General features: G+C 45.8%; 1 protein-coding gene across 1 annotated transcript in view; it reads right to left on the bottom strand.

Moving 5' to 3' along the window:
* The window catches only part of Tmem132d (transmembrane protein 132D), a 626,423-nt gene that overhangs the window by 333,663 nt on the left and 276,572 nt on the right, over positions 1–16,188 (bottom strand). The window contains exon 3 of the mRNA XM_028766177.1: positions 3,577–3,723. Coding sequence (XP_028622010.1) covers positions 3,577–3,723 — 147 coding nt within the window. The remainder of the gene's footprint in view (positions 1–3,576; positions 3,724–16,188) is intronic.

Raw genomic sequence — 16,188 nt, 5'->3', positions numbered from 1 at the left:
GCTGAGCTCAGAGTTTGAAGATAACGGAGAAACGGTCAGAGAGGAGAAAGGATTTATAGAGCAAAACATTACCCCCCTCCCCCAAAAGCCAAAGCTACCAACATTATCAAAGCTCAGCTCAATGAGACATTTTCCAATTATCCTTGAGAAGAAAAGGACCTCCCCTCGCTTCAGCATCACCCGAAATACTGGACCAAGGTTTCCCTTTACTCCACTCAGGGAAGGTAGACGTTTAGAATGAAAGGTTTTGAAGTAGGTCAGGGATAACTATTGAAGACGGTAATAAATACGTGGTACGTAATGAAAACATTTATTTTCATCATGTGCATTTTGTTAAGTAGAAAACAGACACAGGGTGGAAAAAAAAAAACAAACCTCAACCCAAATGTTTCACTGCAAAAATTAATTTACCTGCAGCTTTTCCTGGCATCCTAGCTCTGCCTGCAGGAATCTCAGGTGTCAATCTTCTATAGGGTTTTTTTTTTTTTCTGGGACAGCATCTGCTCAGATAAATATCCTTCTACGTTTTTCTTGAGTGGACTTCTCTGGACTCATAAACTCGAGACCATCCTGAAGTACGTGTTTAGACTTGTATCTTAATCTGTACGTTCACGGAGGCAGGCTTACTCCAGATTTCATTAATCAAGCAGTTACAGGTATCCTCCTGCATACCAGGCACTTGCTTGGTGGCTGCAGACACAGCTGCAAGCAAGGCTCGAGTCTGACGCCAAAGGAGTTTCTGGTCTAGGCAATCATGAAGGTCAGTCTGCCAGCCTGTCACATTGAGACCCTACCTTGTGTTTGTGTCCTAGAGAAGGTACACATGATCACATTGCACAAGCGTATCACTAGCATGTGGTAGACATGTGTCTGATATACGGTGTCCTCACCCTTAAATAAAGCACTGTACAGGCTCTTATAGATATCCATTTCCATTGTCTGTCTGCATAAATATGAACCAAGCATGGGACAAGAAAAGTGCTTCCAGTGGGTCACATCAGGACACTATATCCTTCAGAGAAAAATCCCTGGGTAGTCTATCAAGGGTTTTCTTTATTAAAAGAGACATTGGCAGAAGTGCAGGACAAGAGCTGACTACCCCATACATCAGAGTGCTTAGAGATGGCCTGGAGACGTGGTGTACTGGAAGGCTTGGGTTGGCAGAGCAAGGGCTGGGCAGCTTGTACACTGAGGTGAGGGACCACCCTCAGAGGCTCTACTCCTCCCTTCTGGGTCTAGGATGAACACAGCCAATTGTTAATGAGGTGGTTCAAATCCCTTTGCTTCTGTGGGCAACATGACTGCTTATCGACGAGTCATGGCAGACAGCAAACAATGGGCCAGGAGAAATGAGAAAGCATTAGCTGGACCCTTTCCCACACTTGACTCTCCTCGTGTGCTAGAGAATAAAAGCAACCATCCAGCACATCATCCAGGCATCCATTCGTCCATCATTCATTCATGGTTTCACTCGCTTATCCATTCATACATCTATCCGTCCTATCATCTATCTGTCTATCAATCAATCATTCATTCATCCATCCTTTAACTTTGTCATCCATCCACCCATCCATCCGTCATCCTCTGCAGAGCTATCTGACCAGTCAAATCCACTCATCTACCATCCATCCATCATCTCTCCATCCATTCATCTATCCCTAATTTTTCTATGCATCTAAATATGTATCATTTACTTTTTCTTGTGGTTGTGGCCAGATACGCTATGAGAGACACCTTATGAGAGGAAGGATGTCTTTTGATTCACAACTTAAGTAGGAATCCAGTCCAGCACAGTAGAGAAAGCAAGAGTGGGCTGGGCATGGTGGCAACACGCCTTTAATCCCACACTTGGGAGGCAGGGGCAGGCAGAACTCTGGGTCCGAGGCCAGCTTGGTCTACTGAGTAATTTCCAGGACAGCCAGGGCTACACAGAGAAACCCTGACTTGAAAAGACAAATAAGCACGAAAACAAGCAAACAAAAAAAAAAAAAAATAGTGTGGGGTGGGTGGGTCACATTGCTTCTGCAGTTCTGCAGCAGAGATCAGACAGGAAAAAGAGCCTTAAGGCCTACCCATAGTGGTCCACTTCCTCCAGAAGTTTCCACAGTCTCCCAAAACAGGCTGCCAGCTGAAGACTTAGTGTGCAAATGAGAAAGCATTAGGGATGGGGTGGGGGTGGGTAGGGAGTTCAAGCCACAATACTAACCTATCCATCTATCCATCCATCCACCCACCCATCCATCCATCCATCCATCCACCCACTCATTCACCCACCCACCCATCCATACATACATCTAGAAATCCAGACTCCATATCCACCCGTCCCTCTGTCCATCACTCTGTTTTTGCATGTGTGTGTCTATCAGTCCTCCTGTCAGCTTGGCTACGTGACCACAATGTCACCTGTCATGAGGATGGTGCTCATTTTGCAAATTGGATCTATCTCCTGGGCACACTGGGCCGAGATCATGTGAGACCAACAAGTTGCCCTGGATGAGCCACAGGAACATCCAAGGCAGAGCTCAAACACCAGCTTCTTCTTTTCCTCTCATTCTTTTCCTCTCATTCTTTTCCTCTCATTCTTTTCCAGTTAGGGGAAAAAAGAAGTTCACAGATGAGAGCTGCTACAGGTGACCCAGATTCTGGGAAAGGAGAACCGGGAGAGACTGACGCCAAGCCATCGCTGAATTGGTTTCAAGTGCTTTTGGTAATGAACGAAGGGAGTGGGGGCTAAAACAAAGCAGCAATAGCCACCTCCATATCGTGGGAAATAAATGTATTCTCCAAACAACTGAGTTCTGGGATTTAGAACTGCATTCCAGGAACAAGGTTTTACCTTCCTCAATTCATCCTTTGATTTTTTTTTTCTGCTCAATTTTCTTTCAGTAATATAAAGAACCAGAAGAAACCTAAAAGTGACAAAGAAAATGTATGTGACCAGCCTAGGAATTCTCCGAGGTTCCGGGAGAGAGGAATAAATCACGAACTCCTAAGTCTCCAAGCCGTTCCTTGCCCAGCTGTGAATTGCCTGTTTCTAATTTGGTGGCTATCAGAAGCAGATCCGGGTTTTAATTTCTCCTCGGGGTGATTCACAATCGCCTGTAATTCCACAGCGGGCGGCCCACTGTTCCATCAGAAAGTGCCCCCCCCCCCGGCACAAATATAATCGTATGCATTACGTTGACATCAGCACCGTAAAGGTGGGCTGCACCCTGCCTTTACAGAGTGAATGCTCCTGTATTTAAAGCATGCAGAAATACGATGTAAGAGATAACCCCCCGCAATTCTGACACCTCTGATGTGAAACAGAAAGAAGTGACAACTTCCTGTACTGTTGGATGTCACCGCATGGAGAGATCCTTTCAGATGATAGGGCCTCTGTGGCCCTGTGTGGGTCCACTGTGAACAGTACCCCGCTGCCCGCAACTGGGAGACTCCGCCCATTTTACCTAGAGCCCTTAATGACAGACAGCACGCACCAACTACAACTTGCAATGGAGTCGGTTAGCAAACCTAGGGGCAACAGGAAGCCACCACGGCAGAGTCTGAGCACAGCATCGGCCAGGTGGGATTTACCTCTTTTCGGAGCCAGCAGATTTCTTCTGACAAAAGATGACGGCTGGCGCATACTTCCCAGTATACTCGGTGCTCTGCTTGACATCCCAGATGGAAGAGCTGCTGGCTCTCACCCCGACAATGCTCACTCCTTTCTTAACCTTGGCTCTGTTGAAGACAGGAAGTGCATGTTTGAGATAGCCCTGGGGAAGTCCCGGGGCAGCAGTGGTACCAGGGTCACAGCGAGCATTTGTACATCGTAGCCTTGAGGTTATGAGCTCACTCAACAGGAATCGGATTTAAACACAAATTTGTAACCACATTTCCTATCCATCTGTCAAAGTCCCCCACCCCAGTTATCCCCACTTTTACAGAAGGAGCTGGCAAAACATGCTGGCCTTCAGCAAACATCTGTTACATATGGAAATATAATGTCTCTATTAATTAAAAGACAACACATAAAACAACCGTAAAACCTACCTGAAATCCCTTATAGTGAGTATTTGAGAAATGGAAGGAAGCCAAAAATACGGAGGTAACATTCATAATAAGGGCAGGCCTGTAGGGAGAGGGTCCTGAGCAGCCAGCAAACCATACGGAGGGCAAGGACTATATCTGACTTTCCCATCGGTGTCTGAGTTTCACCCAGGAGAACTGAGACTCAGGTGAGAGGCTAGTCATGAGACCTGGCACATTCAGGCACTGGGTTGAGGAGGGCTAGCCACCTTCTATGTTCCTGTTCCTTCTTGACATTCTGATCATCTTCCTTCATCGTCGTCATCATCATCATAGATACAACCCCCATCTTGAACATCATCACCATCATCATCCTTTTCTTCTTCCTCATCACCACAACTCCATCATCATGACCATCACAAACCTCCCTTCATCATCTCTATCATATTCTTCATTATTATCCCCACCACAGTGCTAATTGTCACCATCACCATCACAACCTCTATTCTTCATCACCATTACCATGATGCCTACCTTGATCATGATCACTACAACCCCATCATCATCACCATCACCACCACCACCATCCTTTTCTTCACCATCATCACCACAAATCCCTCTTCAACATCATCACCATGACAACCGCCAACACCATCATCACTAGATCCATCTCTTTCATCAGCACCACCATCTCCATCTTCCCCCTCCTCTTCCTCCTCCTCCTCCTCTCCCTCTTCCTCCTCCTCTCCTTCCTCCTCCTCTCCCTCTCCCTCCTCCTCTTCTTCCTCTTCTTCCTCCACACTATGAAGTACTTATCACCAACCAGATGTTATTCTAAGTTCATTGTAGTTCTGTATCATTTTATCCTCAAATAGTCTGTTAAATCATTTGTAAATCTTGTTTCTCACATGACTCCAGAGAAGAGGAACAGGCCTTGAGCTGCAGGTAGTGAAGGGACTCTGGACAGCTGGAGTGTGGCGAGCATGGCTCTGGCAGGCCTTGCCCTTCTCCTCTATTCCCTTGGCCTTGCTTAAAAATTGTTAGATTACATTCCTAAAGCCAGCCACCAAGGTCTATTTCCTTATTTGGCCACTTGTTCCTCGTGAGACTGACCACCAAGGTCCAGCTATCAAAGTATTGAAGTCCAGCAATCAAAAGCTCCCCTTGGCTCACCTAATTAACATGCCCAGTTAAAATTAAACACCTCGCCCTAACATAAGATAAACTTTATAAGCTTTACCTTTATAAACTGCCATTCGCCTATGTGCCATGTCTGTCTCCTCTCTATCCAGAGGCAGTCCTTTGTCCTCTGGGGACAAATGTTCCTCCTCCTCTCCCTTGTTCCCTTCCCCTTCTCCCTCTTCCTCTCTCTCCTGTGTTTGTCTCTTACTCCCTGCCTTTTGTCCCTCAGGGGCAAATACATCTCCTTTGTGCCGAGAACTTGGTCTTGGGGGTGTCTTGGACAGATACTTTTCTTTCAGGTAGGACAACACTCTGGGCTCTGCCTGCATCCCTGTGAACTCCTGCTATCCAGAACTGGTGAAACTGATTGCGCTCACCTTCTCTGCTACTCAGTGCTGGTTGCTTTGGGTCAGGATGCCCAATATCTACTCCTGATTCAGCCAAGGACACATTCCCCGAGGCGGTCCACTTTCCACTTGAGGCTTCATTTACCATCTCTCCCCTCCACTCTCCCTTCACTATGGAAGGGAACCACATGGCCCCATGGTCTTTTCTGCAAAGCACAAACACCCCTGCCCTTACACAGAAGCTGGATGACGGAGGGAGACTAGAAGCTCTCTTTGCACGCATGTCCTTGTTTCTTTCTAAGAAAATTTCAAAAGAAAAAGCCTCCATGTGGTGGGAAGTCTGTGGCAAAAGGGCAACACAGTGATTTTCACAGTTTGATTTACAAACTGCCTGGTAGATGTGAAGAATGTGTGTTCCCTACTGTGCCTTCCCTTTCTTACTCCTTGGGGAGAATATAAAGAGCTTAGAAGGAAAAGTACCAAGGGATGCCTGGAGGCTTTGGTTCTTCAGGGGAGGAGATAGTGATACTGGCAGCAGTTTTTGTCACGTGCTCTGTGTTAAATTCATGTGATCAGAAGAGGAGCCCCCAGTTCCTGTCCTGCACCTCTGAAATCTTCACTGTTAGAGGCAATGAAATGCTTTGAGGAATGGGGCTTTTACTGCTGTGAACAGACACTATGACCAAGGCAAGTCTTATAAATGATAACATTTAATTGGGGCTGGCTTACAGGTTCAGAGGATTAGTCCATTATCATAAAGGTGGGAGCATGGTAACATCTAGGCAGGCATGGTGCAGGAGGAGCTGAGAGTTCTACATCTTCATCTGAAGGCTGCTAGGAGACTGGCTTCCAGGCAGCTAGGATGAGGGTCTTAAAGGCCATACCCATAGTAACACATATGCTTTTTAGCTCAATGGTCAGGCACTTCTAAACTTGCCGCTGCTAACATGCCCTTACCTTCACTCCCAACTCAACACCTCTAAATCTTCCCACAACTTAGTTGCCTAGTTACCTTCTCCTGGCTCAGCACCCTAATCTGCCCTCAGCTTAGTTGTGTTTCTAATTTCTCACCTGCTACCCCAGGCCCAGTCAGGGAAGCGGCCAATGGCCACTCCACCTGTGGTCTCACATGGCTGGTGGATCTCTCTCCCTCCAAAGCATGGCAAATCTTTTTTTCTCTTCTGCATCTCCTATCTTGCCTGTAGGAATCTGGAAGTTCTGCCTCTTCCACCTAACCATTAGCCACTAGTATCGTTATTGATTGATCAAGAACCAACTGGGGAACAGGACCTTCAGTATTCACCCACAAATTCTTGATCAAAGTATCAGAATCAAGAACCAACTGGGGAACAAGACTTTCAGCATTCACCCGCAAATTCCCAAAGTATCAGAACCACCCCCTACAGTCCTAGGCGCTAACACTAACAGTTTTAGAAAGGGATTGTAGCATATGGCATGCATATGTCCATGGGGTGGGGGGAGGAGGAGAATGAACAAGCTTTGTGGGAGTTTTGTTCTACTGGTGTTGGGATGAGACCCAGGACCTTACACATGCTTGACAAGTATCCTATCGCTAGGTGACACAACCAGCCCATGTTTTGTATTTCAAATCTTGACTACACTAGCACATGCTTTGCATGCATCAATTATAAAGGTGAGGTTTTATGCCCAAGCCTCAAGTCCAGCTGGTCTGGATACTCAGGAGAATCTTTGGCCAAAAAAAAAAAAAAATAAGTTTTGGCTCTCACTTTTTACAAACTTGGCTAAATTATAGGTGGTCAGGCGTGCTGGTAAAGCAACTGGGGAGATGGCCCAGTGTAGAATGTGCTTGCTGAGTGACCATTAGTTTGATCCACAGTACCTACGTAAAAGCTGGGAGCAGAGGGAAAAGCTTATAATCCCGATGCTAGGGAAGTCAAGACAGAAAGATGTCAGGGACATGCTTGCCAGCTAGTCTAGCCAAATCAGTCCCAGGTCTCTGTGAGAAAGCCTAATTCAAAAGCACAGTGAGATGATTAAACCCCTGAGATCAGTCCATGGCCTCCAGATGCACCTGTGTGGTGTTACACATGCGCAGAGATCTGCTAGCGGAAGATTCCATTCACCACCGACAGATATTCTTCCGAGATATGTTAGATTGGATTATAGAGGCTGCCCCAATTACTATGCACTGGAATTTTATTGAATCAAATTTGCTTTAAATAAATAGGTCATCAGCCTGGCTTTGGCAATCTCTTATTCTCTGGACATTTCTGGTACATAGGCCTTAGCTGACATATAATGGGTTTATATTTTACTCAGATTTTAATCTAAGTAGGTCATTTAGAATTTGGATGATGTTTTTCAGTGAGTGGTTTTTCAAATGAATGGGGTTATTTATTTAGCCCTTAAATTACCTGAAGTTTTCTCTGGCTACAGTGGCTTTGAAGAGAAAATTCTAAGATTTACCATAGAACACTGAATTCACCTCTCTCACAAATAGAAGACTTTCCTGAGAAAACACACACACACACACACACACACACACACACACACACACAGCCTGAGCAGCTGACACAGAGTGGGAAAGAGATGTTTGCCTGATGGAGGCCCACGCCATGTGCGAGCATCACATACAAACATCTGCAATGTTGGCCACCAGCTCCTTGGAGATGGATCTGAGGTGTTTACAGAACATGGCCAGCCTGCGTTAATCATTCTGAAACATTTCCTTTCAGAGTTACAAGTGGCAGCCTGTGGAAGCCCCCTGGCAGGCAGTTCTTAGAACCTGTGGAGACTGGCTTCACTGGGTCTGAAGCAAATGCTAGTTCCCTCTTTGTTTATGACAAGCAGGTTCCTTATAGTCATTAGTAGAAGTTTATAACCCACTTGTGGTCCCATAAATACAGGTTACCCTGACAGCCTCATTACCAGAGATAAACACAGCACTTGATTTCCGAAGACACTTTATTGTAGATTTACATTTAATAACACATCCACCATGGTGAGAGCAGAAAAGCCATAATTTTCCCCAGAGTATGCCCATGCAGTGTAGGCTGATACAGACAGAACCTGCTAGGGGTTAGGGAATGCGGTGCTGTTAATACATAATAGAGCAAGCTGTAAAGACTAGATATGTGTGTTACGTGTGATGTTTATTTTATATATATATATCATAAGTACAATGTATATCTACACTGCCCCAAGTACAGGATTCAGACTTAACTAAAATATATGAGAGTAGCTGGCAGCCTAGATGCTGAACACAGGGCCATGCTGGTTATGTTTGAGCCTCTACCTGCCCCTGCCTGCCCTAGTCTCTGACTCTGAATTTACTGCTTAAGCAATCTGCCTTCTGGTAATGACGGTCTTAATCCTAGATCATACATTCAGGGTGTCTGTCCACTACCTTGTGGAAGAGGTTGACAGTTGACCCAAGCCAACCGTCTTAATCGGGGTTTCATTGCTGTGAAGAGACACCATGACCAAGGCAACTCTTAGCTCAGAGTTCAGTCCATTATCATCATGGTGGGAAGCATGGCAGTGTGTAGGTAAACATGGTGCTGGAGGAGCCAAGAGTTCTACATCTTAATCTGAAGGCAGCCAGGAGGTTACACCCACTGGGAGTAACTTGAGCATTTAAGACTTCAAAGTCCCCCCCACTCCACAATGACAGACTCCCTCTAACAAGGCCACACCTCCTAATAGTGCCACTCTCTATGGCCGGGCATTCAAACACATGAGTCTATGGGGACCATTACCTATTTAAACCACCACACCAACCTACCCAAAAGCCCTCTCCTGGGAATTCACTGAGCCCTAATAACAACGTTCCTTTTTGTCTTCCCTTCCCTCCTACCTTGCTTCTTTCTCTCCAGTTCCTGACATTAACATATACAAGTTGGATGTTTATTAGCATATGCAAATGATCATTTTACCTCAACATATGCAAATGATCCAGTCCACTGAGGTCAACATGTGTAAATAGTCCTCTGGTACATGTGCAAACTACTTCCTAATATTAACATATACAGGTTGCCCCTTGTATTAACATATGCAAATGAGCCTGTAGTCTTGACATAGGCAAATGATCTCTTAGCACTACCATATGCAACAGGCTCCAAGCATTAACATATGCAAATGAACCCTGCATTAATATGTGCAAATTATCGCCTAGCACTAGCATGTACAAATGAACCCTGTCATTCACATATACAAATTCACCTGACATTACATTATACAAATATTTCTGACTAGCTCTCACAGGCTGTTCTTTTAAGCTATGAAATAGCCACCATCCTCCCATTTGGTACCTTTTAAACTAGACTAGAGGTGATTCATCTGCCATAAGGCTGACTGAGATGCTGTCAAAGACCCCTAAAACAGGCTTGCTTTGGAAAAAGATATTACTCTTCTCTGATGTAGCAGCTCACAGCGAGCCTTGGTGGTGGGTGGCTCTGATCCACTCAGCTATTCAGAGATCAAAGCTGATCATGGTCCTGGTATTTCCAGCCCATGTTTTGAAGCACCTCTGTCCTGAGCTCGCCAGCCAGTGTGAAGAATGAAGGGCAAAGAACAGAGCAAGGCCGGTGGCAATACAAACTCAGGTACACTTACAGTTTATGGAAGGCATTTACTGTCTTGGCCATATATGGTTACAGGTGCAAAGGCTTCTAGGAAGCCAGTTCCCACCAGGACCTGACAGCAGTGATACCCAAGGAGAGTTGGGCCTGTGGGTAGCTTGCGTTCCTACTTCCGTTAAATGTGTCCTGCATCCTAGAGACCATGGGCAGAGTCACATCCTCCTACACCACTACATACAGGCCCACTACAGAGAAGCCCCACCTGAACAGCCACCAGTAAGCACTCAAGGCAGGCACATTTCTGAATGGCTTGACACATGGATTATTAAAAGCACCTGTGTGCTCAATAAAAGAAGTACCAAGATGAAAGTTAGAAGTGATGAATGAGAAACAAGTTGGGCTCAAAAGGAGAAATTTGAATATTTTTGTTCCTTGTGAGATTAATTTAAAAATTGTTAGTGCAGATATTTGTGGCAGAAGAGGAGAAAGAAGAAACTTAAGAGAAAACTGAGACAAGGTTAAAGACAGGAGGGGAAGAGGCACAAAGAGGGGAGAGATAGTTTGGGAAGTTCAGTCCATACAGAGTTCAAAGTATGAGGGGAAAACCTTAGGTGGCCTCTAAGTACAGTATATGTGCCCAAAGGAATGTTCTAGAACTAGAAAGTAATACCGCCCAAACACCCTAAATAGTCTATAATCCACAACCCGCTCTGGGATTCTCAGGAATCTGAGAATGGAAAGAAAGAATTGGCTTCCGAGGAGCTTCCTGTTCCAAGAGAGAAAGCTTGCTGGAAGCATCCTTTCCTAAATCCCAAAGGATAAAACATTTTTCCAGAGCCTCGTCTCTCAGGGGACTACATCCTGCTAAGCATCCTTTCCTGAATCCCAAAGGATAAAACGTTTTTCCAGAGCCTCATCTCTCAGGACACCACGTCCTGCTAAGTTCCAGCAAGCTTCACCCACAGCTGGGTGAAGCCCTTCCTGTCTGCAGAGCGGCAGAGAGATTACTCATAGCTGGACACCAAACATAGGCTGTACGGCCTCCTGATCAATACAGGAGAACACACATTTACCCCTCAGTTCAGAGACCAGTAGATATCGTGCTGGATTTTTGGAAAAATTTCCTGTCCCTTGTTTTCTCTCATTAACTGTGGCCAAGAATAAAATAATTTCCGTTTTCTGCAGTATGGCAGCCAGGTACACTACTGGTAATCACTCTGCTTCTAATTTCTAGGTGATCTTGACCACACGACTTCCTGCCAAGTACACACATTATACAATGGTCAGTCCTTGCCGTGTCTCAACACTGTACTGGCAAAGAGGCACGAGCCTTCCCAGATGCCGCTGTGTAGCCTGTGCGAGTCATGTCCCCATGCCCCCATGTTCTTTTGGAGTGGCATAGGGCCAGACCTTAGAGCACAGGGATATAGGTTTTGCTAAGCCTTTTCCATCCTGACCTGAAGATTGTAGTGGTTTGAATGAGAAACCTCCCCAGCAGGCTCAGGTAATTGGTGTTGTTTGAGAAGGTTAGAGAATCTTTAAAAGGTAGAACCTCATTAGAGGAAGTGGTTCACTGGGGGCAGGTTTGGAGAGCGTACAGCCTTCCGGTTTGATCTCCGCTTTCTGCGTGTGATATGCTCTGGCTGCCACGCCATGCTCACTATTAAGGAGACTCCCTGCTCTGGAGCGGATTGCTTTAAGGCACAGTGTTTTATTGCAGCAACAGGAAACTAACTATTATAAGAAATACACCAGTGTATACAGGCAGCTAAGACAGACCTGGTTGGGGAGCGCAGAACCAGAGTGATCAACGTTAGGCAGTTCCAACTTGATAGCATGTTCTCCAGCAGGAAACACATTTTACAGTGCCGTGTTGGTGTTGGCATATGTGTTTATAAAGCTGGCGCTTTCCACTACTGAAATACCGTGTGCTACATATAACACATCACAGGCAGATAACAAAAACGTTGACATGAGAAATAAATCCTTTAAGAAACAGAGGCTATTACTTCATGCCTATGAGCCTTTTGACACATTGCCAGGATGTACACACGCCAGAGAGACGGACTGTTACCATGCAGTACACGAGTACATCAAACCCCACTGCAGGATGTATGTGTTCCAGTCTCAGCAAGGGTGACAGGGGATATCCAGACACCCTCTCACCCCCTCAGCACCTGTCTGTCAGACAACTGCCACCTGCTAGAGATTAAAAGGCAAAAAGACAAAAGGCCAAGAAGGACTTGTTCTCAAGGAGGGAGGGACCCCATCCTTGAGGGGGATTGGAGCCAAGAGGAAGGTGAGTCGTCAGGAAGGGGTGTGGTCAGGAAAGGGTGGTGGCTTCTGAAGGGGTGTGGTCTTGCGGTGGGTGTGGCTTCCAGAAAGAGATATAGCTTCTGACTGGCTAGGACTCATACTGAACCACTTGCGGTAAACCTTGGGTTAGCTAAAACACTAAGAGGCCATGAAAGGAGAGCCTGTGTTTTTAAATCCACAGTACAGACCGCACTGAGGGAGGCATCACGGAATGGACCCCACCCACGCCTTTATTCCCAAGGCAGTTGTACCCACCATCCAACTTCAGGCTGCTACTAGACTTTGCTTTGACCCTCCTTCCGAGTACTTAAGGTACTCTGTCCCTTTCCAGAATTTTACAAGTTGGTCCAGGCACACAAACACACCCAAGCCAAAAAGAAAAAAAGAAAAAGCAGCCTAATGTTAGCAGTCATTTTTGAGACTCCGTTAGTAGGACCTCAGGGTGTTACGTATGTGCCACGTGTGAGTGCATGAGCTGGCTAACATATGCACTGAGAGCTAAGAAAACAGCTAGATATCATGACTATACCTTCACTATCAACATTTTAGCCCCCATTCTCCTATATACCACTTGCTTTATTCATGCATTATCTGTAATTCTATACAAATAGGATAAAATCCTGATCAGCTGCGTAGCCATCAGACTGGGATACTCATGTGCCATCCAGGGAGGCTATGGTCATATGGAGAATAATATAAACGGGGCCTCCTGAGTAACACACTGCACATCTGTATATGACAGCTGTGTGGGGGGCATGCTGCTGTGATGGCAGACCATCCAGGTTTCTTTATCAACTCCAAAAAGAAATCCACCAGCCTGATGCAGAAGGCTGTCTGGCTGTGGACCAACCCAGGAACGAACACTCAGTGAGGGATAGCCCAACCACAGAGCACTGTAGCTGAACCTGTGTGATATTATGAAGTCCCTTCCCAGGCCAGCTGCCTGCTTGGAAGACTCTTGATTCGATGTCTTCTGAGCATCAGAGCCTCTGCAGTCCAGGCATATGCTAAGTGGCTTCCTTTACTGGCATCGTGACTCACTGACTCTTTGAGGCTGTATCAGAGCTTAGAGCATCCTAAAGTCTTACAGATCCTGGGTGTGCAGCTTTCCTCTTCACAACTTGGTGCAAATAAGATGGCCAAAGGCCCATTTCCCTTCTGGCTTTAACTCAGGGGAGATGTGTCAGAGAAGGATGGAGAAGGTTGTCAACTGTAGCAATGCCTATGCTGGCAAGGAGAAGGTTGACAAGGACCTGAGGGCTTTGACACTGGTCACTAGGGAGTGGAACATTGCACCACCAAGGCCCATATTCTGTAACTATGGCTTCTGCAGGCCACACCTGCAGCAGCTGCTGCAGCTGGAAGCTGACCATTCAACAGCTGCAAAGTGCCAGCTCATTAACATCCAGAGCAACAAGTCCCCAAGCTGAGGAGGGAGAGTCATGAGTCTCTGGCTTCTAAAGCGCCAAAGCAGTAAGCTGCTGGCTTTTAAGGCTTGGAGTGGTGAGTCTCTGGGTCTGCCAGCGCAGTCCTCAGGCCTGGGCCACTCCAGGAGCCAGGACTGCAAGCTTTGGCAAAGCCTCACCTACTCATGATCCTTATGTGAATCGAGCAGAAGGACCTGAGGCTGATCTGGATCTGAAACACAGGCTGCTTCTAGGAGTCAGCTCTCGACATCTTCTTACCTCCTCTTGAAATAATCACTAACCAGTTCTCACCCTTCTCAACAAACAAAACCGAGGAAGGCATAGGCTTGCATGCCAGCATCAGGTATTAGACACAGACTTGAAGCTTAAATCTGTCTCCGTCCAAAGTTCCAAACTGAGCCAAGCCAATAATCTCCACATAGAAAACAGGACAGATGTTTACAGAGAAACAGCTCTAGGGTGACAGTGCCAGCTATCTCCCAGATCCCAGAGCATTAAATGCAAGTACCGGGGATGGGGGGTGGGGGATGGGAGGGGTGGGAGGGGAAGGCAGCGAGATGCTCCTGACCCTCTGGGTTTAGGATAAGATGTCATTTCAAGCTGGGTGGTGGTGCATACCTTAATCCCAGCACTCAGGAGTCAGAGACAAGTAGATATCTGTGAGCTTGAGGCCAGCCTGGTCTACAGAGTGAGTTCCAGGACGGCCAGGGCTATACAAAAAAAAACTCTGCCCTGAAAACAATTTTTTTTCATTGTCTACGAAGTACCTCAAACCTCTAATTTCACCATATGCTTACCACAGTTGCAAATTGGTTTCTGCTGCTCTCAAGGTGACCAGTCTGGTGTTTTTTGTTTTTTTTTTTTTAAAAAGGTGGGGGGGAATTGCATAAACATACTTCTTTAATCGAGGGAAATTTTTCCACACCAAAAGCAGAACTTCAGCCAGCAAAAACTGCATGTTCTAGGATGTCTTTGGGGGAGCTGTGGTTTTCAATTAAGTATTTTCAAGGAAAAATAGTGTCGGGGTGTTGTAAATAATGAAATCAGCATGAATGGGACTATGAGAAACGCTTGACCTGAAAATTCCTGTCCTCAACTTCCCTCTCCTTTGTTATGCATACTCTAGGAGAGTAAGACACATGGATGTCTGGGTTTGATAAAGTAATAATCATGTTGTGTGTGCTAACTTGTGGTGTTGAGAGATTAGAACCAAGCCCACTCCTTGGTAACTTTGATGGAGAAAAAGGTGATTTCTAATTCTGGATTATGGTGTGTACTTCAAGGATTCTTCACATGCATACAACTCCACATCTACAGTATTTTTTTAGGGTATCCTAGACTAGCTTTAACTATCAACTTGGTCCAGTCAAGGGCACAGAGAGGACTACATCAATGGACAGATTGCTCAGACCAGAATCATCTGTAAGAATTGTCTCAGGCAGGAGATCCCAGCCCACTGTGGGTGGCACCATTCCTTAGGCAGACAGCTTATTAAAAGCCTGGGGGCAATCAGTAAGCAGAGTTCCTCTATGGTTCCTGCCATGCTTCTTTGGCTGTGAACTGAGTTCCTTGGTTGGAAGTAATTATGTGTGGAATAGCAAACAGGCACATCCTTAAGTTCCTGCTTTGACTTCCTGCTCTGACTTCCCTTAATGATAGACCATGACCTGGAAGGGTAAGTCAAATAAACCTTTCTTCCTCTATGTTGCCTTTGGTCAAGATGTCTTAGTACAGCAATAGAAAGGAAATGGGAATACAAAACGAACATCAAACAAAGGAACTGCCACATAAGAGCGGTTGTGTGTGTGGAGGGGTTTTACATGTGTGAAAGTGTTTTTGTACACGTGTACATGCATGTGTGTGTATGTGTCTGCACTGTGTGTGCATTGAAGGTGGTCCTCGAGCATCATTTGCCTTTGTTTTGAAACAGACTTCCTGTTGGCCTGAAATCCATCAGTTTGACTAGGCTGGGATTGGCCAGTGAGACAGGGGTAGTTGCCTACCTGTTGCTACCTCCCCAGGGCTGAGATTATGCTCTTGTGCTATCATATCAGGTTTCTTTTTGTCCTTTTACTTGTGTCCTGGGATTTAGCTCAGGTCCCTTCTCATAAGCATTTTACCAGCTGAAGCATCCCCAGAGCCCTACAGGCTTACAGGTTCATTTTGATGAAGTTTTGATAGCTAAATGGCCACTGTGTTCATTATGTTCTGTTTCTGTGATAAAACACCATGACCCAAAGTGACTCATGGGTAAAAAAGTACATTTTGGCTTATGGTTCCAATCAGAGACTCTAAAATGGCAAAGGAAACATGGCAGCTGACTGTCAGAAAAGAAAGCTGAGA

The sequence above is a fragment of the Grammomys surdaster genome, unplaced genomic scaffold, assembly GCF_004785775.1.
Source record: "Grammomys surdaster isolate TR1022 unplaced genomic scaffold, NIH_TR_1.0 166, whole genome shotgun sequence".
In the NCBI taxonomy this organism is placed as follows: Eukaryota; Metazoa; Chordata; class Mammalia; order Rodentia; family Muridae; genus Grammomys; species Grammomys surdaster.
This window is presented reverse-complemented; position numbering and strand designations above follow the sequence as displayed.